The 27,312-nt window shown below is 39.8% G+C and overlaps 1 protein-coding gene across 5 annotated transcripts in view; it reads left to right on the forward strand.

The window, feature by feature from the left end:
* The window catches only part of LOC121875513 (secretin receptor-like), a 284,107-nt gene that overhangs the window by 183,603 nt on the left and 73,192 nt on the right, over positions 1–27,312 (forward strand). For all 5 annotated transcript variants that reach the window (XM_042380097.1, XM_042380107.1, XM_042380089.1 and 2 more), the window contains one exon: positions 6,384–6,606. In XM_042380097.1, coding sequence (XP_042236031.1) covers positions 6,384–6,606 — 223 coding nt within the window. The remainder of the gene's footprint in view (positions 1–6,383; positions 6,607–27,312) is intronic.

The following is a 27,312-nucleotide window of genomic DNA, read 5'->3' on the forward strand; positions in this document are numbered from 1 at the left end:
GCACTAGATCCACTCGGCTACCACACCCCGCCATCTGCTGTTGTAGCTGTAACTTGTTTATATCAGTCAGATGTAGTTCTTAAACACCAGCAAGAGAGAGAGAGAAATTAATGTACAGTTGTGGGCAAAATTCCCTTGATGCAACATTTAGCATCTCGTAGTTAGTCATTGGTTTATTGCCTGGGAACGATGTTTTTGTTACAACTGACGTCGAAATAACATACTCGTATAAATGACACTTTAAAATACCAACAAAAACATCTGAGTAAATAGTTGTTAAAATATCAACTTCCGTGACCCTTGAGTCTATGCCAGATATTGTTTTTGTTTATTATTTATCTATATTTCTCCTTGGGGTCCTTTATTTGCTACGCCATGGCCGAAGTCCCACTATTAATAAATATAAAGTACCGCTAACTGAAACCCTGAATAAACATGAATGAGCAAAATCTACCCTAATGCAGCTTAACCAAAAGTAAATTTAACTAAACTAACTCCAACTTACTGAATCTCGTAGTATATAATTTTTGGTTAGTGTAGTGTAGTATATAGTGTAGTATAGTGTAAATAATTCAACTGTCTTGTTCGTAGTGTTTCTAATATTGACCATTATGCCTTCGGAGGGTCCACAATAACGAGGCTGTGTCTGGGGATAACGTAGCTCGCCGAAGTAAATAAACGGCAGACCATCTTTTGACAGCTGAATGTCTGCCGCGGGTAATGATATGCATCTCTCCTTTCCTGTCAGTGTTTTGACATTATTTGAGCATTTCCACTACAACTACTGTCAAATATGTCATTACTAAGGGACATATGAACTAAACAGATGACAAATACATTAGAATTTAATAATATGGTGATATTTTGGGTCAGTTTTTCACCTCAAGACGGTGTCCGCTTGGCGTCATAGATCAATAAAGAAAACGTAACATTGAGTATCGTTTTCTTTATTACACTATCATGAGAGAAACACTAACTTCTGTCTGTTTCTTTTTACTTACTTACTGTATCCATAACTATAATTTTATCTATAGAAGTAATTTTATCCGCAACTGTAATTTAAACTGTACCTTTAAGCTTGGTAGTACATATAAGCTTGGTAGTACATATAAGCTTGGTAGTACATTTAAGCTTGGTACATTTAAGCTTGGTAGTATATATTATGTGACACTTATTTATGCTTGGTAGTACATTTAAGGGAATTACGGCATTATGGTTGCCCAAGGTAAATACAAAAAATCAAGACCTTAAAAGATTTCATCCTAAGCATCTCTCTCTCTCTCTCTCTTTGTTTGTCTATCTCACTCTCACTTCAGCCCAGAGGACGTATCTATCGTGAGAGGTGAGTGACGGAGTGATGGTCGCCGCTACCCTGGAGGCGTGGAGTCCATGCATATATACAGTGTTGTCAAATTACTTGGTGAATTTTCAGTGAAGTTAAGTGACTGAAGGATAACCACGTTCTATTACCAGTTATCAGTCCATTAATGAGATGCCTCGACTCTCTCTCACCGACCTGTCTCTACAACACCTGCGGGTGATGTGAGGTATGTGAGGTATGGGCGGAGGGGGTGTGAGGGCAGGGGAGGGGGGTGGACGGGAGAGGGGTGTTGACGAGGGGGGGTGGGCAAGGGGTGTGGGGTGAGGGGTAGACGTGAGGGGGGGACGAGGGGGTGTGAGGGGGGTAGGACGGAGGGGTTGACGGAGGGGGGTGGACGTAAGGGGGGTGGGCGGAGGGGTGTAGACGTGAGGTGGACGAGGGTGGACGTGTGGGATGTGGACGTGAGGGGGTGTGGACGAGGGGGGTGTTGACGTGAGGGGGTGTAGACGGAGGGGGGTGTTGACGGAGGGGGTGTGGACGTAAGGGGGTGTAGACGGGAGGGGTGTGGACGCAAGGGGTGGTGAGGGGGTGTAGACGGAGGGGGTGGGGGGACAGAGACGAAGGGGGTGTGGACGTGAGGGGTGTGGACGAGGGGTGGACGGAGGGGGGTGTGGACGTGATGGGGGTGTTGACGTGAAGGGGTGTGGACGGAGGGGTGTGGACGTGATGGAGGTTCCTTAGTTGCTGTGATCATTAGATATTCAGTTTGGGGAAGGTAAACAATTATCTTTATTAGAGCCCACTAAAGTTATCTCTTAAACCTGGATGTAGTAAGTAAGGCAGGGAACCACTGTGTAACCTGGTCTTAGTTACATATTATAATTGGGTTGTAATCCCACGCCGGATGACATTCAAGCGTGATAATTAGACCCAAGTAGTTAGTTAAGTTGGCTAAGGTCGTTCCGGTGGGAGGCTGTTATCTCTCAGAGCCTTTGGTATGGTGTAGGTAGTGTGGTAGTAGTATGGTGCTTGTGATGATGGTGTTGTGGTAGTGTTGTAAAGGAGACTTGTGGTGTTATGGTAGAATTATGTTGTGGTGTCTCTCTCTCCAATTTTTACCTCGCTATAAAGTTTTCTGTCTTGGTTCATATATGTAAAACCTCCTTCACAAACCATTAAACCCGTTTCAGCTCGTGGTTTATCCTCGTTCCATGTTGCAGGTTTATAAATGTTGCATGTTGCAGGTTTATTAAGAATGTTGAATGTTGCAGCAGCTCTTGTGGACTCTGAAATATTGCCAGATTAAATTTACCTGGTCGGTTATGTGTGTGTGTGTGTGTGTGTGTGTGTATGTGTGTGTGTGTGTGTGTGTGTGTGTGTGTGTGTGGTGAGTGAGAGAGAGGCATTCTTTTCTCCCTCTGTTTGTTGGAATGACTCTGATTTTCTGTCTGTTTGGTTAGGTCTCAGTATCTCCTTTTATCTTTCTGTCTGTCTGTCTGTCTAATTATTATCTCTCTCTCTCTCAATAATTCGTGTTCATAAGCTTACATTGTGTTCACCATGAATAAGTAACCAGCTTAACCTCCCATAACCGGGGGGAAGGTTAGCCCCCATCACCGGGCCACGCGAACATTGTTCATGTCTTACCTCACTGTTAAATATCTTCTTTATTATATGACCAAATTCAACCCAACTTGTTCTCATCCAACTAAATCTACTTTATGATTGATTAGGTTTAGTTTATTCCTAAGAAAGTATTAAAAGTATTATGTATTTTTAATCAAGTTCTCATAAAGTAATGCGTTTTTCGATGCGTCTTATAAGAAAAATTTATATTCGTGAAAAGTAGAACTCGTTGGAATAACAAAATTTATACATTCGAACTGACAAGGAAGAAAATGAGTGATAGAAAATTGGCCAAAGCTTAAACTCTGGGAGAAGTTGAGAAAATTTTTAAATATAACGAGAGGAAAGTGAAGGAAAGATTGTAGTAAAGCTAAGATTGAGGTCGCTGAGAAAAGAAAGGCAAGAGCAAAGACAGGAGGAAATTCAATGTCCACCAACCTCGTGCACTGAGGACGACGTCGACAAAGGTCACTAAATTTCGTCAAGATTTTCCGGATTTTGGTGGTAGACTTTAATTTTTTTTAAACATCTTCCTCTAACTTATAAAAAATATATAAAATAATTTAGTCCATCCACTAGTATCTATAAAAGAAATAATCTAAAATCATCCGCATTGATTTGGTTGACTTGTGCCTGTTGTCATCATGAATGGAAGTTTAGGCCAGTAACCTCCCTCAACGATTGTTTACATGACAGGACGAGGTGCGAGTGACACTTTGGCAAAATTAATTTGTACTTTTTTTTTTTTTAGAAATTATACATCGACTGGCAGAATCAGAAGGGAAAGAACACATATGCTATAGAAATTATATAGAAAAAAAGTAGCTAAATATGTAGTTTATTCGCGAATCTATTCATTGTTGGTTAACTTAGCTGCATGATCAAAGGAGATGGGCTAAAGTGAGCTACAAATTTTTGACCAGCGGGTGTATTTTGAGCAACAGAAACTACCCAGTTGAAAATGTTTAGCAAATAGATAATGAAACTATCCACTGGTCTTGTATGGCCCAGACATCATCGAAATAATAAGTTTGCTGTTATAGTATCAACACCTAATTTAACTTTGCTTAACCTAAACTCTTGACACGATCCGACGAGACTTATAAGTTTAGAAAAGTCTTATAGATATTTTCCATCTCGTTAACTCCTGAGCTTTTAGTATTTTGGTCTTGTTAGTGCATAGTGGTGTGTATACTGTATACATAGTGGTGTGTATACTGTATACATAGTGGTGTGTATACTGTATACATAGTGGTGTGTATACTGTATACATAGTGGCGTATATACTGTATACATAGTGGTGTGTATACATATTGGCGTATATACTGTATACATAGTGGTGTGTATACATAGTGGCGTGTATACTGTATACATAGTGGTGTGTATACTGTATGCATAGTGGTGTTTATACATATTGGCGTATATACTGCATACATAGTGGCGTATATACTGTATACATAGTGGTGTGTATACATATTGGCGTATATACTGTATACATAGTGTATACTGTATACATAGTGGCGTATATACTGTATACATAGTGGTGTGTATACTGTATACATAGTGGTGTTTATACTGTATACATAGTGGTGAGTATACTGTATACATAGTGGCGTATATACTGTATACATAGTGGTGTGTATACATATTGGAGTATATACTGTATACATAGTGGCGTATATACTGTATACATAGTGGTGTGTATACTGTATACATAGTGGTGTGTATACTGTATACATAGTGGCGTATATACTGTATACATAGTGGTGTGTATACATATTGGCGTATATACTGTATACATAGTGGCGTATATACTGTATACATAGTGGTGTGTATACTCTATAAATATTAACATCTTATGCACCTTGTTATTACTTTACATAATGTGAGTTGTAAAGACAGAGAGGATAGTTGGCATAAAAATAATGACAATATAAAACAATAATATTAAACAAAGACAAACATAAACAGAGAGACTGAGGCAGACAGACATAGAAATATACACAGATATATAAAGCCACAGACAGACAAGAAGTATAGTTGCTGATACATAGACAGACAGACGGAGTGAGACAGATGCTCAGACATAACCACAAACAGACAGAGAAACAGAAATGAACGAGAACAAGTGGCATTATTTTTGTGATCCACGCCACACACACACACACACACACACCATGAGAGCTTTTACACAAGATTAAACATTATTTTAACTACATTTCTCACCTAACGACAAATATACAGTACATAGTTAATATATTGAACTACTGTATAAAGATTAACTGTGTATTGTATTACAGGTGTGTTTAAATGATTTCTCTCTCTCTCTCTCTCTCTCTCTCTGGTCAGGTAATTCTCTTTCCCCGCTTCAAAAAACACCAACTATGGAATGAAGATCTAGTTTATTGGATGACTGTAATTGGTTATGGGTAATGGTTAGTGATGACTCTCGTGATCCCCTTGACGTGCGTGACCACTGAAATGTGACCCCTGGGATGTGACCCCCTGAAATGAGACCCCCTGACCTGTGACCCCTGAAATGTGACCCCTGGGATGTGACCCCCTGAAATGAGACCCCCTGACCTGTGACCCCTGAAATGTGACCCCTCAACTATGACCCCTGATCTCTGACTTACATATTCCCAGATCGGGTCACCTGAAGATTAGGTACCCACCTGATGATTTAACACCCGAACGCTGCTTGAGGGGTTGGGTTGGGTTATGTAAGGTTGGGTTGGGTTAGGCTGGGTTAGGCTAGGCTATGGGTTTGGTTAGGTTGAATTAGGTTAGGTTATGCAAGGTTGGTTTACGTTAGATAATGTAAGGTTGGGTTAGGTTAAGTTAGCGTCAAGATGTATAATCAGATGAAGTAAACTGGGGTGCCTAATTTTCAGGTGATCCCTAAAATTCAATCCATTATTTATCATTGTTTTCCTCTTACGCAAATTTTCATCAAAGTCAGACAAATTGTTAATCAACTGAAGTATAAAATTTCCGACGTAAACAAATATCATTCTGGGTTAATTACTATCAATAGACAGTTCGTTAAAATGTATATATACTGTATATAATAAACTTCTTCAAACAACTTTAACAAAAGCTGATAAATTTCGGCCAAATATGAGAACAAGAGAGTGTGGTCAGTATACGTCTGTCACGGCTTTTGTTTACGATTTTGTGACCCGCGTTTAGTATTCCCCAGCAACCAGGCCTGCCAACCTCCCATCAGCACTCACGCCTGCCAACCTCCCGTCAGCACTCACGCCTACCAATATTCCCGTCAGGACTCACGCCTACCTACCCTTCCATCATCATCACTCTCTAACATAAACATACAAGCACAAACACACATGCAAACATATTCAACCAAATTTAAATATAAACACGACTAAAGATATTTGTATGACAGAATGTTTATTATTTTCGTCTCTTTCAGGTGGCCTTCATGGTGACCACAGCAGAAAACGGGAACATCCCAGACAGGGGGACTGAGGTAAACAGTGGGTCCCCTTGGTCTGTGTCGGAGAAGGAGACCCAGGATACCAGCTGGGCGCCTGAAGGGGTGGATCCACAAGACACTTCGTCCTTAGATGATGAAGGCGCTGAAGGTGGAGGTGCAGGATTGGCCATCGATTTGAGTTTGTTCGACTCAATCAATGGTGAGTGTTTGTCTTGCTTTATTTTATTTTATTTTGTTTTTTTAAGGGGGAGGGGCGACATTATTCCGTGTGTTGCAGATAGGAGTGTTTGCTCTCTCTGTTACTAATTTATATCAACGCTGATGAGTTTAGTTATCTCTCTCTCAAAATATAATTTAATACTTATCAAATTTACGTGCCTCTCGATTTCTTTCCGAGACGAGAGGGAAAATATGAGACCAGCTTCTGAAATATGAACTATTTATTCACCGCCAGCTTCCCTGCGATAACTTGTGGTGACGCCAGAGTTGCTTATAGACGCTTACTTGTAGACGCCTCCACTTGGTGTTTGAAAATCGCTGATGTGAATTTATTCAACTCTTTCAAAAGTTAATACTTGAAGTGCTGCGACTCCAACTCTCACTTGAGGAAGAGTCCGACAGTAACTTCTAAACTGCTTTCAATACCAGTTCTTGAAGCACTTGGAAGCGAAGCCATTAAACACTTTGAAGCTAAGTCTTGAAGCCTTTTATATGTATACTCTTTTGAAATGCTGTACATGAACCTTTAAAACACATCACATAACTCCTACGGTGAGGCTGAGCTACAGTATACATTAATATTCACTACAGTCAAATAAATAGTTTTAGGGAAAATATTAAAACTAAACAACGCATCACGGAGAGTAAAGAACCTTTGAGTAAGATTAAGCTTACATGAAGCACTGCTGGGTACATAGTGTATTAATTAGTAATAACCATAATCAATAGCTAATCCTCATAATAGTGTCTCTGTCCTCTCAACTCAACCTGTAAACCCTATCCCCATAATTCCATAATGATCATTGTTAAACACATTACCCCGCCGATCCACAAAAGACTCATCACCAGGTTGGTATTGAAGCCATTTACTCTCAGACACTAATTACCAATCTGGGGAAGCACTAATGTGGAGAAATTTTGCAGGGAAAATCACGAGAGGTAAACTGTGGGCTTCCTGTACTGCTGCTCTGACATAACTGACCTGAATTTATTTGTCCTTTGCTCCTAGATTTATGTGGGTGCGATTGGCGGGTGGATTTAGCACTCACCCCCTGACATATATGTCGCCGGTTCGAGTCCCGCTGCCGGTCACTGTGTTTCGCCATTAATTGGAATTTTATCTAAAACACTTCACCAATTCCTCCCCTCCCCTTCCCCACCCTCCCTTCCCTCCTCTTCTCCCCTCTTACCCTTTCACAGCCGATCTGTTTCCTCACGTTATTTTTTTTGTCTCTGTTTTCAACGTCAGTTCGTTAATGAATTCAAATCCATCTTCCTCATCCCACCTCTTCATCTCGGTCTTAACACACGCCATTCTTCATAATGCTTCCCCATACTGCATGCAGATTTCATTTAGTCGAACTTTATTATAATTTACCACCACCTTCACTACCTTGTCTTACTCTTGTCGTCTCGGAAACTCCCTGGCCTCTGACGTCTCTCCATCTGTCTACAACTTACGTCATTCACTCACCTCTTATGATACAGTACATTTCAAATCTTCTTTCTTCTCCGTGGTGTACTGGGTAAGCCTAAAAGTGTAAATATTGCTCACTTGTCGGTTATATTGACCTTCAGAGGAAAAAATATGTTTAGCTCCTATTAGATCAACACAAGTATTAAAATAAGAAATATTCACTGATTCACTCCCACGCTACATATTCCCGCCTTTATCACTTACTCATGTTTTTCAGCTCTTTCTGGTCGAACTCTCCATCTCGAGCTGCTTTCCACTCATTGAAAATATTATTACCAATATTTACTCTCAAAGTCCAGTCTTTTTATGTCATTGCTGTTCCAATCGCAGCGTTTTACTTGTTAGTTTCTCTCAAGAGTAACTTTCCCGCCATTTCCACTTAAACCACAGCGTATTTCCCGCCATTTCCACTCAAACCACAGTGTATTTCCCGCCATTTCCGCTCAAAGCATAACATATTGCCCTCCATTTTCACTTTGGCGCGAGACTGACCCTCCATTTCTCTTAAAGCGATAAACTTCTGCCGCATTTTCACTCCTTCAAGATCGATGACTTTTAACCTTTTAAAGTCTATTCCGTTGTCGCAAGAATCGTAAATTTCGCCTTGAAACTTGAAACCTCGTGAATTAAGAGAGTCATTAATCGCGGGGCAGAGAGAGCGAGTCTCCAAACAACACAGATAATGGTGAGAGTGTGAGATCCCTTAAGAATCATAAATGGCGTCACTTTGGGAGGTCGTATGTCTTGGAGCTTGGCTTGGAGAGGAGTAAACACACACCTTTTTAAGACCAGTTTGTTGATCCTGGAACTGATGTAAATATCCCACTAATTCAGTGTATAAGATCGTATATAACACCGCCTCACTCTACTTAATAAACAATGATGAATTCTCTGAGGTTTCTTATAATTAAATTTACCCCTAATTAGAAACTTTTAAGAGCGTATCTCATCGTCTCACTACGACACAAAGACCTGGAAAATGACGTTGAAATTATACAGTAACTAGGAGCGTTATTTTTTATCCAACTTAGGAGGAAAAAATTACGACCAAGGAACTTATCTTTGAGAACCTGACCACCGACCGTTGTGTGCTATTTAAAGATTAGTTGGGTCATTACCTAATACCTGACCATTGTGGACCTGGTCTCACCCTCCTCTGTATATATACACCTTGGTTTGTATTTCTCTTTAGTCTGTACTCACCCCTGAAGATGTGAATTACACGAAAGCGCTTGGGAACGTCGTGTTTTCTTCTTTCCTTGTGGTTATAAGCATATACCTAGATCACGCGCACCTACAGTGATTTACTTGCATATATATATATATATATATATATATATATATATATATATATATATATATATATATATATATATATATATATATATATATACAAAATTATGTTGCAAAAATATGACACAAAGGACGAAGGATTTTGAAAACCCTACCGAGACAACAGGAGTCAGTGTTCATTCTGAAATTCATCGATCACCCCCAAGTACAGATAGCTTATGAGTGACTATACCACAACACATTTCATATTTAACACCAACATTTACGTTGAATTTTGATTGTTCTCGATAAAGAATAAACATTCTCGTATATCAGCACACCCAAGGCCATGAAAACACACTCGGTATAAACCGTAGTTAATACCTTGTTACTCTCCCGGCAGCTGTATACACGTCACCGGAGAAACATACACGTCAGCTTCATTATTAATCAGTAGAGATGTAAAAAAATATGAGCAAGTGTCACGGTAAGTAATTATGTAAAGAGAAAGATGTTGTAAAAATCCTCTTAACATGATAGGTTCTCATCGCTCAGTTTATTTTTGAGTTTATGAAGCATTTGTGAGAGTGCTCGAATCTTTTGACTGAAGCATTTACTTGTGTTTAATTGTATTTACGAGACCTGTCTGTCTGTCTGTCTGTCTGTGAATAACTAGGCAGTAATGGGATCAGGTTTCTCACGTCTCTATAAATATATCAATTGAAATTCTCGAAAAAAAAATTACCAACAGTATTTCCTTTATATCAATACCTCCAGCCCCTTCCCATCCCCTCATCTTCATCCCTTCCCCCGTCTGCCTTCCCCTTTCCATCCCCCTTTCCCTTCACACCCCTTCACCTCCCCCTCCCCTCATCCTCCCTCACCTCTTCGCTCCATCCCCCATCACCTTCCTCCCTCCCCTCTGTTTTCTTTCAATTATAACCAACAAGGTACTGACAGATACCCAATTTGTGGTCTATTTTGTCATTTAACTCAGTAAGGAATTGGAAGTAGAAGTACTGTCCATGGCCCTCCTTCAATAAATCCTGTGAAGTTATAAAGAGGAAATCACTATGAAAACTGTTGATGGTGGTACGTTTTTTACTCCTCTTGAATATAAAATGAAATACTTTTTAGTTTTTGATAAACAACTTTTATCTTATCTTTTATATTGTACTTTTCCTCAACCACCCCAAAACAAAAATAATATTCACCCTAGTTCAATATTCCTCTACATAAAATGGTGGCAGCGGTGTTTTTCTATATATATATTTCCATCGGGGGAAAAAAGTACTATGCATCTTTTTACCTTAGAATCGGTGAGCTGAGAAACTGGTAGAGGCAGTGTTTTTATATCTCGTTTCGGAATTAAAATAGATGTGTCCTTTTAGATAAGATTCACTGAGAAAATATTAATACCGGATTTATATATCACAGAAATCTCAGAAAACACAGGAAAAATATCCCCTGTATATTTTTATCTGGGAATCGCTGAGACTTGACCGAGGTATTTCTATATCCTATCTCAAGGTAAAAGAAAAAAGTCCCGCAGTCTTTTTTTTTCTTGCTTGTGTGTGTGTGTGTGTGTGTGTATGTGTGTGGCCAAGTCATCAGTATAGAAGGATCACCAAATTGGTTGTCAGTAGCAGACCTGAAGCAGCTTGACGCCATACCACCACTACCCAAAGCTTTATATGGAGATACACTATTGTTGTGATGGACGTATCGCTGGAAACAAAAGCAAAACGACAGTCTTCTGAAAGTAGACAACCTTTTTTTTGTTTGGTTGGGGGGGGGGGTTATGTATTATATTGTGTTTGTTGAAATACTGTAGATTATTTGTGTATTGAACAAGTAAACTCAAATATGTTATTGTTTTTGTTTTTTTATTATTATTGTTATTATATGTTATCTATGGAATTAAAAATATTCATGTGGGTGAACCTGACTTGACCAAAAAAAAATAAGAGTTACTGTTTGAAAATATAATGACCAAGTTGATGATCGTCATTTTGTTCCAGCAAATAAATACAAAGGAAAACAGGAAAAAGAAAAACACAATGTGTCATGTAGTTTATAGTAATGTTTGAGTGTTTGCCAACGATCCTGACTTGTAAGAGAACCAGAACCAGAAAGTAATTATGTTATACTCATTATGTTGTTGTTGTTGTTGTTGTTGTGTTAGGGATTAGAATAAACACGTTAATGAATGTCACTAATTAAAAAAACTGAAACAAATAGAAAACAAAACAGTTGCTCGTTTTATGTTTGTTTGTTTCGTGTTGATGTAAATAAAACACAGGTGAGTGAATCCTACCTGGGGAAAAATATAATTAAAAATAAAAATAGAGAATTTTTTTTTATATATTGTGTTAAAATAATGTTTTATTATACTTTATATATGGTGAGTGAAATATACGTTTTTATGAGTGGACGATCAGGTACAGAGGTCATACTAGGTCACAAAATGTTATTAAAGAGTCATATTGGGTCACAAAATATCTAGGGTCATATCAGGTCACAAAATAGTAAAGGATCATAGTGGGTTAGAAAAAGATCTCAGAACATAGTGGGTAACAAAAAAAGTCAAATCTCATAACAATTTACAAAAGTTTAAAGGTCACAGGAGAGAAAGGGTGGGAAGAGGTCAAGGAGAGATGAGACAAAAGATTCATAGGTCACAGAAGGGGAAGATAGAGAGAGATTAAAAGTGAGAGGTCAGAGGTCACAAGAGAGAGAGAGAGAGGTAAGGGAGAGATACAACAGCTGACAGTTACGGGAGAGATAGGAGGGGATAGATGGCCGGGAGAGAATACAGGAGATATTGAGAGGATATAACAGTGAGGGCTAGCAGGGGGAGAGAGGGCTAGCAGGGGGAGAGAGGGCTAGCAGGGGGAGAGAGGGCTAGCAGGGGTAGTGATAGGAGGTGTAGGAAGTGAGGTAGAGAAGGAGGGAGGGAGAGTGGTGGCCGATCTGAATATATCAAGAAGATGATCAAAGACTCGTCCTATAGGCTGTCAAATTAAGACGAATGAGAATGAACTGTGAAGGTGTTTGTCTATGTTGGGGACGGATATATGCGTCTCTCTCTCTCTCTCTCTCTCTCTCTCTCTCTCTCTCTCTCTCTCTCTCCCACAATAGGATCAACCTCTAAAACACACCAACAATGCCCTCATCTACACCCACTACCACAAACACACCAGTTTTTTTTCAGAGACACACAAGAGCCCACTATGACAAGGCAGCACAGGTAACACACGTACTTTTAAATTCCACTATACATAACTTAACATTTGTACGGCTTCCATTTATGATAGATAATAGTTCTTTTGTGTTACTGAACGTTCATAGTGATGGAGGGTGTTTTGTTTTTCTCTCTCCTTAGTTCCCGGGGATGATAGGACCTACAGTAGGTTTGATGTTCGTCCTAATGGTGAACTGGAATTATTGATGTGGTCGTCTTGGTGTATCGTGTGTGAGTGAGTGAGAGAGAGAAAGTGTGTTTGTGTGACTTTTACGACGTAAATTATATCCTTAAATTAGTAAACTTTGTACATAGAGATGAATTTCACTCCTTAAAACAACGTGTAATATTTATAGCTGATATGAAAATTTAGTCGAGATGGTTTAAGTGAAAATAAAACTCATTCACTCAACAACAACATCAAAGACAATTTTCTTAATGGTTCTTATGTTAGATATATAAATATCTTAACCCCTTGGTGTACGATCATTTAACCCCTTGGGTACGATCATTTAACCCCTTGAGTACGATGATTTCATCCCTTGAATATGATGATTTAACCCCTTCAGAACGGTGATTTAACCTCTTGAATATGATGATTTAACCTCATGAGTATGATGATTTAACCCTTTGGTACGGTGATTTAACCCCTTGAATGCGATGAGTTAACCCCTTGAGTACGATGATTTAACCCCTTGAGTCATCAAGTCATCGTGCTCAAGGGGTTAAATCATCATACACAAAGGTTTAAATCACCAAAATCAAGGGGGTTAAAACATCATACTTAAGGGTTTAAATCATCATAATCAAAGGGTTAAATCATCATATTCGAGGAGTTAAATCATCTTACTCAAAGGGTTCAATCATCATTCTCAAGGGATTAAATCACCATACTCAAGGGGTTAAATCACCATGCTTAAGAGGTTTAAATCATCATACTCAAGGGGTTAAATTATCATAGTCAAAAAGTTTAAATCACCATACTTAACGGGTTCAATCATCATACTCAAGGGGTTAAATCACCATACTTAACGGGTTCAATCATCATACTCAAGAGATTTAAATCACCATACTTAAAAGGTTCAATCATCATACTCAAGAGATTTAAATCACCATATTTAAAGGGTTAAATTATCATACTCAAGAGGTTTAAATCACCACACTCAAGGGGTTAAATCACCATACTCAAGAGGTTTAAATCACCAACACTTAAGGGGTTAAATCATCATACTCAAGAGGTTAAGCGGAGAAGTAAGAACGTATATAACAGTCATTAAAATAGCTCCCAACATGGCGGCAATTTATGATGGTGACTCTACCGCAGATAAATTATTTCTCGTATATCTACTTAAGAGAATATTATACCGTACTAGTTATTGTGAATTTGGATTATATTTTAATACATCTTCTTACTGAGAGATAACTCGTATCATAAGGTAGAGATAATGAACTTAATTAGCACAGGAAGGGAAGAACGTAAGAGAAACTAAGGGTGTGTGTGGGTGTGAGGGTGTGTGGGTGTGAGGGTTGTCAGTGTGAGGGAGTGTGTGGGTGTGAGGGTTGTGAGTGTGAGGGAGTGTGTGGGTGTGAGTGAGTGTGTGTGTGGGTGAGGGTTGTGAGTGTGAGGGAGTGTGTGGGTGTGTGGGTGTGAGGGGGTGTGAGTGTGGGAGTGTGTGGGTGTGTGGGTGTGAGGGTGTGAGTGTGAGGAGTGTGTGTGGGTGGGTGTGTGAGTGTGAGGTGTGTGGGTGTGAGGGTTGTGAGTGTGAGGGTGTGTGGGTGGGTGTGTGAGTGTGAGGTGAGTGGGTGTGAGGGGTGTGTGGGTGGGTGTGTGAGTGTGAGTGAGTGGGTGTGTGAGGAGTGAGTGGGTGTGAGGGAGTGTGTGGGTGTGTGGGTGTGAGTTGTGAGTGTGAGGGAGTGTGTGGGTGTGTGGGTGTGAGGGTTGTGAGTGTGAGGGAGTGTGTGGGTGTGTGGGTGTGAGGGTTGTCAGTGTGAGGGAGTGTGTGTGTGTAATAATAATAAACGGTTTATTAATAGAGTTGCAGCCGGTGGCTGAAAATATACAAACTTACATTTGATTTAGACATAATGATATACGTTTAATATATTTACAGGGCTGTACAGTACATGAATCAGGAGCTGTTTATTATTTTAACAATAGATGGGATGGTGCTATTCTTATATCTATCAGTGGGGGCTCTTATGGGCTGAATTTTATTGTAGTGTCGGACTGCGCGAGGTGGGAGGGGGACTGCCGGTGGCAGGATGTGGCGATGGCGAGGATGGTGCAGTAATCCACTGCCAAACCTTGCTAGTGCGTGGTGGTGGAGGTCACTGAGGGATGGCATTTCCAGGGTGGAGAGAGCGTTGTTGTAGCCGGAGTAGTCTGCGTCGAGCATGATTCTGCAGGCCCTCTTCTGTACCTTCTCTAGCTGACGTTGTTGGGTACAGTTGAGAGAAGACGACCAGGCTGGTGACGCATACGTTAGTTTGGGGAGAATAGAGGCGTTGTTGATAGTCCTCAGCTCTGGTGTGGATGCCCCAGGTGACCTAAGTCTTCGTAGCATGTAGAATCTGTACGAGGCTGCCTTGATTGTGTTGTTTACATGGGCCTTCCAGTCCAGTTTGTGGTCTATGTTAACACATAAGAACATAAGAAAATAAGGAGTCTGCAATAGGCCGGTTGGCCTGTGCATGGCAGCTCCTGTCGAGAGTTACTACCACTCTCTATCATCCATGAATCTATCTAGCCTCCTTTTGAAACTTTCCAGAGTTCCCGCACTTACTACAAAGTTGCTAAGCTTGTTCACTCGTCCACCACCCTATTTGTGAACCAGTTTCTTCCTATCTCCCTCCTAAACCTAAACTTATCCAACTTGAATCCGTTGCTCCGAGTCCTATCCTGCTCGGATATTATAAGAACTTTATCTATATCCCTTTATTGATTCCTTTCACCCACTTAAATACTTCTATCATATCTCCCCGCACTCTTCGTCTTTCTAGGGAATGCAAGTTAAGTTTCTTTAACCTATCCTGATATGGAAGGTTTCTAAGTCCCGGAATCATTTTTGTCATTCTTCGCTGCACCGACTCTAGTGAATTTATATCCATTCTATAATAGGGGCACCAGAACTGAACCGCATAATAGAGGCGCGGCCTGACTAGCACAAGATATAGTTGCAATAAGACCTCTGCACTCTTGTTACTTACACTTCTAGATATAAAACCCAATACTCTGTTTGCCTTATTTCGAACATTAACACCCAGGAGTTTGGCAGACTGCACCAGCTGGAGAGGATGGGCACCCACTGTGACTGCTGGAGCTTGCACTGGAGTGGTGGCGGTATTGATGTGCATGACTACGGTTTTGGTGTGATTAATGGCAACCTTGTTCTCCATAGTCCATGCCTGTAGCCTGTCCAGGGTGCCTTGTAGCGATGAGTAGTCCGGTGAAGTGTTGTCCACTGTAACCGCCACAGTGCAGTCATCCACGTGTGTGTGTGTGTGTGTGTGTGTGTGTGTGTTTGTTTGTTTGTGAGAGGGTTGTAAGTAATAATAATAATAATAATAATTAATAATTAACGGCTTATTGAAAGAACTTGGCAGCCAGAAGGCTGAAAATATACAGTTACATAGTGTGTATGTGTGTGTGTTTGTTTGTGAGAGGGTTGTAAGTGTGTGTGTGTGTGTGTGTGTGAATGAAAGTGAGGTATATTAGGGAAAACAATATATGTAAGTTTGTATGTATGTATGTATGTATGTATGTATGTATGTATGTATGTGTATGTATGTATGTATGTACAGTATGTATGTATGTATGTATGTATGTGTATGTATGTATGTATGTACAGTATGTATGTATGTATGTATGTCATATCTAAACAAACCATTATTGAGACTCAAACACAAGCTCTGGAAAAAACACCAAACAGAACCATTCACATGACTAAACAGCAACATTGTGATATATTGCTATTTTAAAACATCACTTTTTTGGTTGTATTCAGTGTTATGATAAACTATACAGCAGTGCATCTGTTTGGGGCGATACTGGTATACACAATGACGGGTTTATTAATGGAAGCACAGGTGAACGATGCGTGACAGGTGGACGGTGAGTGACAGAGTGACAGGTGGACGGTGAGTGACAGGTGGACGGTTAGTGACAGGTGAACGGTGAGTGAGTGACAGGTGGACAGTGAGTGACAGGTGGACGGTGAGTGACAGGTGGACGGTGAGTAACAGGTGAACGGTGAGTGACAGGTGGACGGTGAGTGACAGGTGGACGATGTGTGATAGGTAGACGGTGAGTGACAGGTGAATGGTGAGGGATAAGTGGACGGTATGTATGTATGTGTATGTATGTATGTATGTACAGTATGTATGTATGTATGTATGTATGTGTATGTATGTATGTATGTACAGTATGTATGTATGTATGTATGTCATATCTAAACAAACCATTATTGAGACTCAAACACAAGCTCTGAAAAAAACACCAAACAGAACCATTCACATGACTAAACAGCAACATTGTGATATATTGCTATTTTAAAACATCACTTTTTTGGTTGTATTCAGTGTTATGATAAACTATACAGCAGTGCATCTGTTTGGGGCGATACTGGTATACACAATGACGGGTTTATTAATTGATGGACGATGCGTGACAGGTGGACGGTGAGTGACAGGTGGACGATGCGTGACAGGTGGACGGTGAGTGACAGGTGAACGGTGAGTGACAAGTGAAAGATGCGTGACAGGTGGACGGTGAGTGACAGGTGGACGGTGCGTGACAGGTGGACGGTGAGTGACTGATGGACGATGTGTGACAGGTGGGCGGTGAGTGACAGGTGGACAGTGAGTGACAGCGATAGTAATAGTCACCTGCTGAAAAATATACTAAATTAGGTTATTTAATTTGGGTTATATTTATTATTTTTTTAATTACTAATGATTTTTGGGTTAATGAAGTGATCAGGAGTTTTTCTGTCAGTCTGTCTGTCTGTCTGCCCTTTTGCTTGTTTGCCTGTTTGTTCATCTGTCTCTTGTCTTTTCTTCTTTCTGTCTGGTTACTTGTCTCTCTGTCTCTCGCTTCAAAGGACAGAACGTTACATAGTGGGTTTTTTCGGTGGGGGGGTGGTGGGCTCACTGAGTTAAAGGTCAAGTTTATAATTACAACACATCCAGCTTAAAGGTCAATGCCTAAACCTAAGCAGTTCTATTTTATCCTTGGATGGTTAAAGCCCTGTCTGTCTATCTGTGTGTCTTGTCTGTCTGTCTCTGTCCTGTCTGTCTGTCTGTCTATCTGTAAAAATGTGTATTAATTACTTTGTTGGTTGGTCACTGTTAGTTAGTCTGGCTATTAATTAATCTCTCTGATAATTAGACTGTAGGAATTAGTCTCTTTATCAATAAGTCTGTCTGTTAATTAGTATGGTTGCTAACTAGGCTGTGTTAATTAGACCGTCTTTTAACTGTACAGCCTGTTAATTAGGCCGTCTTTTAACTGTACAGCCTGTTAATTAGGCCGTCTGTTAATTAGGTTGTCAGTTAATTAGCCTTGACTTAAACAAGGCTGTCTGTTAATTATTCCGTCTGTTTATTAATCTGTTAACAATTTAATCCCTTCATCATAACTTCGTGAAGGATAAAGTTACTATGGCTCTCTCTCTCTCTCTCTCTCTCTCTCTCTCTCTCTCTCTCTCTCTCTCTCTCTCTCTCTCTCTCTCTCTCTCTCGTTCGTTCACGTTTGTTTACATTCTCGCTGTAGAGGTAAACATGTTTTACCGTAATGTGCCTTTGGTCCCTCACAGTCTGCAGGGTTCACATGTGGCAAACGAAAGGAATTACCTGAAGATTGGACGCCCTCACTTATATCATCTGACGTTATCTTGGTGGGTTTAGGTTAGGTTAAGTCAGGTCAGGATAGGTTAGGTAGGTCAGGTCATGTTAAGTCAGGTTAGGTCATGTTAGGTTAGGTCCGGTCATGTTAGGTCAGGTTAGGTCATGTTAGGTAAGGTCCGGTCATGTTAGGTCAGGTCATGTTAGGTTAGGTCAGGTCATGTTAGGTCAGGTCATGTTAGGTTAGGTCAGGTCATGTTAGGTCAGGTCATGTTAGGTCAGGTCAGGTCATAGGTCAGGTAGGTCATGGGTCATGTTAGGTCAGGTCATGTTAGGTCAGGTCAGGTCATGTTAGGTCAGGTCATGTTCAGGTCAGGTCAGGTCAGGTCATGTTAGGTCAGGTCAGGTCATGTTAGGTCAGGTCATGTTAGGTCAGGTCATGTTAGGTTAGGTGAGGTCATGTTAGGTCAGGTCAGATCATGTTAGGTCAGGTCATGTTAGGTTAGGTCAGGTCATGTTAGGTCAGGTCATGTTAGATTAGGTCAGGTTAGATTAGAATAATAGAATGGATGAGGTTTTGAAGATAAACAATTGACTGATATCATTATTTCTCCGGCACAAATCATGAGTCGAGAGAGTTGGCCGAGTCCCTGGTTAAAACAAATGTAGGAACCGATAAACACGAGAGACAGTGAGATAGAGTGAAAGAGAGAGAGAGAAAGAGACAAGGAGAGGGAAGATTGTATTTCCAAGTCGTGTGTGACAGACTGATAGAGTGAAAGAGAGAGAAGGTGAAAGAGAGAGGGGGAGAGAAAGAGAGAGTGAGAGACAGAAGGGACATTGACTCCAAGACGTGTGTGTGTGATGAAGTTAGAAAAAGGCAGAAAGGAGGGGTTTGATCTCCAAGGAGTGACAGACAGACAGACAGACAGACAGACAGACAGACAGACAGACAAACAGACAGAGGAAAATGAAGCCTAAATATAACGAGAGGAAATAAATCTAACATTAATATATACATCCATCTTGTGACTCTTCAGACTGCACCATTGAAGTCAGCTGGGCCACAACTCTTTCAACTGACTTCAACTTTTAACCCCTCTTCACGCTTTTAACCCCTCTTCACGCTTTTAACCCCTCTTCACGCTTTTAACTGGTCTTTACGCTTTTGGCTTAACGATGTCGAGTCCTTTTCACGCTGACTCTTAAAAATCACCGAATGAATGAATGAATAACTCACGAACTCTGAGAGAAACTGTTAATAGAACTGAGATATAAATGAAAAAAAAAGAATATTTAATTAAGATGGGATGAAATTTCTGGTGTAAATCTCGCTTTCAAAATGTTTCATACCGAACTATTCATACCAACACTTACTTCAGACTGTAAACTGATTCACTCTTTAGCTACAAAGACTGGAAGAAATATTTACAAGAATGTAGATACAACTGGAAGTCTTGAATTAGGTTAATTTTTGCTGTACAGTATATTGACTTTGAAAATGTATATTCTTAACAAGATGTGCCGTACGATAACTGCCGCCGGCAACTGGCAACGCTCGTCTTGGAAAGGTGATGCAGTAATAAATATTCTTACTTTTAGCACTTTTTAATATCTTCCAGTCACTGGTCTGATTTACGCACAAGTTTTTTCCTTAGGTGGCGGCACACTGGGCACTCTCCTCCAAACATGTTTCCCGTTTTGCTGACCGTTGGCCTGACGGTCCAGCAACAGCAGGATTCTGGCTGTTGCGAGAAATGGACCACTGTTTGGCGGGGATCTTTGCTGGCCGAATTAGTGGTCAAATGAGCTTCATATAATCTCAAATAAAAATTGAAATAAACCTTGAAACAATGATAATTTAAATATAACACATAAACGGCGACAAATTGTATTTATTCGTCATTTTAAAACTTCTTTAGTATTATTAAATCACTATTCAGGGTCTTTGACCAGCCAGCCGCCGCCACTTTTAAAGAAACTTCACGACACACCCATTTGTCTTTTCTTTAGCTTTTGCAGACGCCTCACATGCTTCAGCAATTGAAGAACTATAGCACAATCCTGTAAGGCCTCAACTGTAGTAACGAGATCCATGGCGAACCACGTCTAGACGCTTTGTTGTTGTTTTCGTTGCGTTGGGCAGACGCCAACAAAATATCCCAGTGTGACGCAAAACGTCCCTTTGTTTTTGCTGGCCGGACTATGTTTGGAGGAAAGTGCCCAGTGTGCCGCCGCCTTTACTGTTCGAAGCCGGGTGTGTCATTAGTTATGTCGATGAATCATAAGACTTCGATTTTTTCAGAAATACGGCCAGGAGAAACTATTACTTTTTTGAAAGTAGATTACTATTACATCTTGTATTGTTAAATTGACTCATGAGTCTCCGATAGTTTAAGTATAATTAGTGTTTGTTGCATTCACCCACACATTTTCTCGTTTGTTTTTTATAAATTTTGCATTAGCGATTAGTCCCCCAGACAAAGGAGAGAACCCTAATGGAAACAAGCTCTTGTTGACAATCCTTGGTCGATTCTACTTGCTGTTTTATCTTTGTTTGTTTTCCCGCACTGTCTATGTGTAGTATATTGTGTACCTGCATTGTCTATATACTGTACATGTTGAATCAATGTAAAATTGTATGACGATTTTACTGAATAATCATATATCTATACTGAAACTGATTCATTCTGCCTATATGCATTATAACTACACTAGTTATATTCATTGTACCTCAATCTATAACACTTCATAGCCATAAGGGGTCATATTAACTAATACTATATTAACACTAAAACTAACAATATATTAAGACTTCGTTAACTTGGCCATATATTGATAACGAGATACAGCTGACAGTATAATATAGCGACACTTTAAATGCTGGAGGTATCTGGCAACTTCAGTCAGGGAAGACGATAAATACCGGTGGGTGAAGCAACATATTGTGATGTATGACCGTCTCCGCCTTGATGTATTGCAAAAGTTGGATTCTACTGTTGTTTTACAGTCACTGGGTCGTTATTTACACCCACAGAGCCACACACAGCACCTGAGGAACAATAATCTTTAGACAACTTCAAACAACTTGTATAAGCTGTATTATGGAAATAAATTGTTTTTAATACGTTGTGGAAATAAAAATAGCCACGTTATAACAAGAAGACATTACAGTGATTTTTTTTTATAAATAAATTTTGTAGACTAGTTGAAGAAATACGTAAAATATGGAACAACGGGCAGTAAAGGGATATGCATGGATTGGTAGGCAGCCTAGTGTTGTCTGACCCATATCGCGTATTTATAACATCCCGAGATTTTTTAAATTATTCAACGTTCCAATTTCCATCATTATAATATATATTTTACATACAGAATGAATATCATGAATGCATCTACAGAATATATTTCATGAACTAAAAGCCAGAATATAACCTGAGAGTTAAGAGGGCTAAAGCTTAGAGGAGGTTGTGGGAATATGGCCACATCAATATAACTTTCTGTGGCTATTTGAACGTTAATAGTACGAAACGATATTGTCCTTGGTTTTCAAAGGTTTTCTCTTGTCCCCTACATAAAATAAAGCTTAGTGAACGGTACTTTATGACACTGGCCACTGAAACACCTAAACAGTAAACACGTCAAACAATAACAATAACATTTACTCCTCACCTGGTCACACTGTCAAGTAAATTTCTGAAGTTATCTGTTGTAAGAAGATATACGTGAGCTCGGTACTTGATAACACTGCTGGTTGAAACATTTTAGAATAAATATATCAATAAAATGACCATAAATGTGGCTGTAGTATTATGAGTACGTTTTAGCAATGACTCACTACCTCTCCATTATGTATGTTTGGTTTTTCTATTCTATACAAATATAGAAAAAAAAAAGCTTATTTTAACCATTATACACAATGCTTTCATGAGATATAAATTATTGGGTATTGTAATGTGTGTGTGTGTGTGTGTGTGTGTGTGTGCGTGTGTGTGTGTGTGTTAATCCGAAAGAAAACTGAGTCAAAATATTCATACACACCACCACACCACATCATCTTGCTACACAACACCACCACAATGTTAGTTAATTAAACCCTGCCTAAACCCCCACCCTCATTTGCATACCTCACGCCTCTCGCACACACACACACACACACACACACACACACGAATACACCTGTGAAACGCAATAATGTTAAAAATATATCACCTGTCCTACTACATGAATATACCAAAATATGTCGGCATATATTTGCATGATTGCGAACATTAGTGTGGCCAAGCGTGGGGGGTGAGGGGTAGGTAGTGGTGGTAGACAGTAGGTAAGGGTAAGTAGCGGTGGCTAGTTGATGTTAGTGGTTAGATTGTAGGTAGTGGTAGATAATAGTAGTGGTAAGTCGTGACGAGTGGGAGGTCTTAGCAAGTTGAGGGCAGCAATATGTATTAGCAGGCAACAAACAGTGGGAAGTAGCAGTGTCACGTGGCAGGCTGACGAGATGGTGTTAGACAGAAACGCTTTCCCTTATAAAACTCTAAATTATAATCCAGTAATGACATTGAGTAACTGGTACAATATTATCATGGTGTGTATAATTATTAAATATGTTTAATATAATTAGTACTGTACTAAGTCCAATTGCACTTGTTAAAAAAGTAAAATTCATTTTATTTGAAATTTCATTGAAATTGAGTGTTGATTACCATTTATTATTACTAAGGACTGTGCGTATTGTTGTTATAGAGAACCAGTCCCGTGTCCGATGGCGGTGTTCCGGGAGACATATTGTGACTGTAATTAATGATTATTGCAGTTATTGCGTTCAGTTATGTGAAGATATATCGTATGCACGCATTAATATAATATTAATGGTTTAATAACAGTAACATACTCTTCCTTCGTAGAGATATTTATAAGTGAAATGTAGTGACATGGGATCAAAGACTGTGTCAGACAATTAGGTTCGGACGCGTTCGTAAACAAAAGAGAGGGAGGAAGGGACAAGTGAGTACGATAGCGGCTGGTCTTGATCAGTCATCTTCGGGATGACCACAAGTGCCCTTGGTCACGTCATTTACCCGTGACCTGCACTCTCTGGAGGTCATGTTTAGCAGCCATATCATCCTTTGACGAGTATGATATGGCTGCTAAGTATATATTGAACTCAACGATCAGAAGCAACGGAAGTGTAAGGTAATCCTTCACAGTTGACCCCCCTACTATAATGAAATTTTGTTTTGCAGTAATTGCATACTGCACGCGTAAGCTTCCAAATCATACCGTGACAGCTGACCTAACAACCACACTTAGCAGTGGATTTTTTTCAGATGGAAGGTAAGCACGGTCTTGGTTGTAGTGTATTTATACACCACATGGTGGCAACACTCTTCTGTTCAATTTTTCAATTTCAATTGTTTATTCCTTGATAGAGAAAGCGGGATCCTAGTGCTGTCACTAGGTACCCCTGTACAATGACACCAGAAGCATCTGGCAAGTGTGATAAGTATATACAGTATAAATATTATAAAGGGGCTCACTAAAGCCTAAGGAAAGAAGGATATTCCTTTAACACATAATCAATGTTATTTACAAAATATCTGGCCAGTATGGGGAGGATCATCGTGTCTCCGTCAGGGGGTCGTGGAGTGGTGGTCCAGCAGGCGTCACGGAAGCGTTGTGTGTGGGGACATCTTAGGAGGTAGTGGATAAGGGTGCTGCTGTCGGGTCTTCTGTATAATGCACAAGAGCGTTGCTCAGGGGATGCGGGGATACCAATATCCCAAGCAAAGTCATACCCAATGATGATACGGGCAGCAATCACGTCCCCTTTCCGCGACCCTTTCCCGTAGACGTACGAGAGGTACTCTTCTGTTATGTCAACAAAGTCTCGGGAACTACTGACGATTGACCAAATGAACCGCCCCGAAATCAACCAATGACTACCCGCTTCCATTTCTCATGCTGCCTCCTCGACCAATTACAATTGTCTGAAAAATCGTGTTATAATAATCCCCCTTAGAGTCGAGTTAGATGTTTGAATAAGTAGTAGATGCCATGCTGGTGGCCTGTGGTCAGTATTCTTTTGTGTGCACTGGATTTGCGTTATTCTGCGTAGTCATGGCGTCCTTAGACAAGTCTGATAATGAAGATCAGTTTGAAATTACTTAGAAAGTGATGATAATCGTTCAGATGACTTTAGAGGAATATAACAGTGATTATGATCCTGAAAAAGAGACAGTAGTAGTGGCAGCACCTCTGCAAAACTATCGGTTCAGTGTTCACCAGTCCACCTCCGTCTCCACTCCTCGTTTCTCGCTCATATCAGACCCATTTTCAAACGGATAAACGACCAGACTTTTTTTTGCAAGCACTCGGCATCACTCACAAGGTAAATATAATGTCCGCACGTATATACAGTATTTATCCATTTCTCAGGTATGAACATTTTGATATAATAGATGAAAGAACACCAAAAAAATACATTATCTATATTTTTTATCAATGAAACTACATTTTGTTGGGTTTATGGATCATAGATGTATAAATAATTAACATAGAATAAGCAGTGTGGGTGAAGGTATAATTATAACACCTTCCCCCTTGCAGTGTGCTGTCTGGGGGGGGATAAGTTTATTTACAGTGTGAGGATTGCGCAGTAAAGGAGAGGTTAAGTGGCTGGGGGGCTTCAATGAACACTAACCACTGCAGCATAGGACTGGAGACAAGCGTTGTATCCTCTCGGCCACCGCACCTCAGTTGAGTTTGTCCACGCGGTATCATTTTCTCGGGGTGGTGTAATCTTGTAAAGGTTGGCCAGTTAACAAGATTAGCTTATCTATTATGTAAGGCCATGACCCAAGTTTATTACAAAAATATGACTGAAATTAAGTGAAAGTGAGTGATAAGGAATGTATATATAATCCTAGTTTGTAGTTTTGAGTTAAAGTTAATTTATAAGTTAATTTGGGGTGTTTTAAGACTTAAATTTTACTTCTGCGTTGTATTTTGTATTAAGTTATGTGGACCAGTGATTAGTTATTAAGGCGAGTCTACCACACAGGCAACAGGAGATAGCAGGTGGCAGGCAGTGGCATATGAGAAGCAATGACAGATTACAAGCAGTGAAAAGTCGTGACAAGTCGTGACAAGTGGTTGGACGTTAGATTGTGTTTGGTTAGAACGGGTTAGGTTAGGTTAGGTTAGGTTAGGTTAGGTTAGGTTATACGGTAGACTAGTGTGAGTTAAATTGGGTTAGGTTAGGTTCCGTCAGCGAAGAATGAATGATCTGATGTAGTACACACACACAAACACACACATTATGATCATGTAAGTTGAAAAGGTGTGTGTGTGTGTGTCTGTCTGTCTTAGAATGAACTTGAATATAATTAAACGAATTTCAACTGATCTACCTGACACTGTTTACATTTACAGAGACAGTGACCAGACCGAATTGAACTGAAATGTCGTCACTTCTTTTACACAATTAAAGAAAAAAAAAAGAATCCACGAAACGGGAGGAAATAGCGACGAGGCGTTTGGAAAGGGAGAAAATGGGGTCGTTAGAGGTCATAGGAGAGAGAAAGATGTCGTTAGGAAGAGGAAGGGGTTGTCGAGAAGAGTAAGAGGTCACCAGAGAGAGTAGGTCGTCACAGTGAGAGTAAAAGGTCGTCAGAGAGGGTCGTTGAAGAGAGTAAGAGGTCGTACAAGAGAGTAGTAAGAGATGGTATCGTCAGAGAGAGTAACAGGTCGTCAGAGAGGGTCGTTGAAGAGAGTAAGAGGTCGTACAAGAGAGTAGTAAGAGATGGTATCGTCAGAGAGAGTAACAGGTCGTCAGAGAGGGTCGTTGAAGAGAGTAAGAGGTCGTACAAGAGAGTAGTAAGAGATGGTATCGTCAGAGAGAGTAACAGGTCGTCAGAGAGGGTCGTTGAAGAGAGTAAGAGGTCGTACAAGAGAGTAGTAAGAGATGGTATCGTCAGAGAGAGTAACAGGTCGTCAGAGAGGGTCGTTGAAGAGAGTAACAGGTCGTCAAAAACATTAATGAAAAGGTTGGTCTGGTTGGCAGCGTCTGTCCGTATGTCATTAAGCTGTCCACCAGGTCCAACAAATCTCTATGCATAATAATTAACCCGGCAATACAATAAGAGCCATCAAAGCTTAATGACTAACTCAATAATGATTTTCCAGTCAGGTTAACTCCACCGATCCGTTCATCAAAGCCTAAAAAAAAAAAAATTCAATGTAGTTTCCTTTGCAAGAGTATACTAAAAGTTTTAATTATAACCATTTTTTTCAAGGTCATTAAAAATAATTTGATTCCATGTATAGTGAATGATTTTTAATTTAGTGAATATTTCAATGGTGAATTACCCTTCCGTGATCACTGTACATTTATAAGAGAGATAATTTATTTTTGAATGCATATCTGTATGGTCGAGTTGTTATGTTATGTTTTAAGGTATGGTCGAGTTGTTATGTTATGTTTTAAGGTATGGTCGAGTTGTTATGTTATGTTTTATGGTATGGTCGAGTTGTTATGTTATGTTTTAAGGTATGGTCGAGTTGTTATGTTATGTTTTAAGGTATGGTCGAGTTGTTATGTTATGTTTTAAGGTATGGTCGAGTTGTTATGTTATGTTTTAAGGTATGGTCGAGTTGTTATGTTATGTTTTAAGGTATGGTCGAGTTGTTATGTTAGGTTTTAAGGTATGGTCGAGTTGTTATGTTATGTTTTAAGGTATGGTCGAGTTGTTATGTTATGTTTTAAGGTATGGTCGAGTTGTTATGTTATGTTTTAGGTATGGTCGAGTTGTTATGTTATGTTTTAAGGTATGGTCGAGTTGTTATGTTATGTT

The sequence above is a fragment of the Homarus americanus genome, unplaced genomic scaffold (assembly GCF_018991925.1).
Source record: "Homarus americanus isolate GMGI-L3 unplaced genomic scaffold, GMGI_Hamer_2.0 scaffold39745, whole genome shotgun sequence".
NCBI classification, from domain to species: domain Eukaryota; kingdom Metazoa; phylum Arthropoda; class Malacostraca; order Decapoda; family Nephropidae; genus Homarus; species Homarus americanus.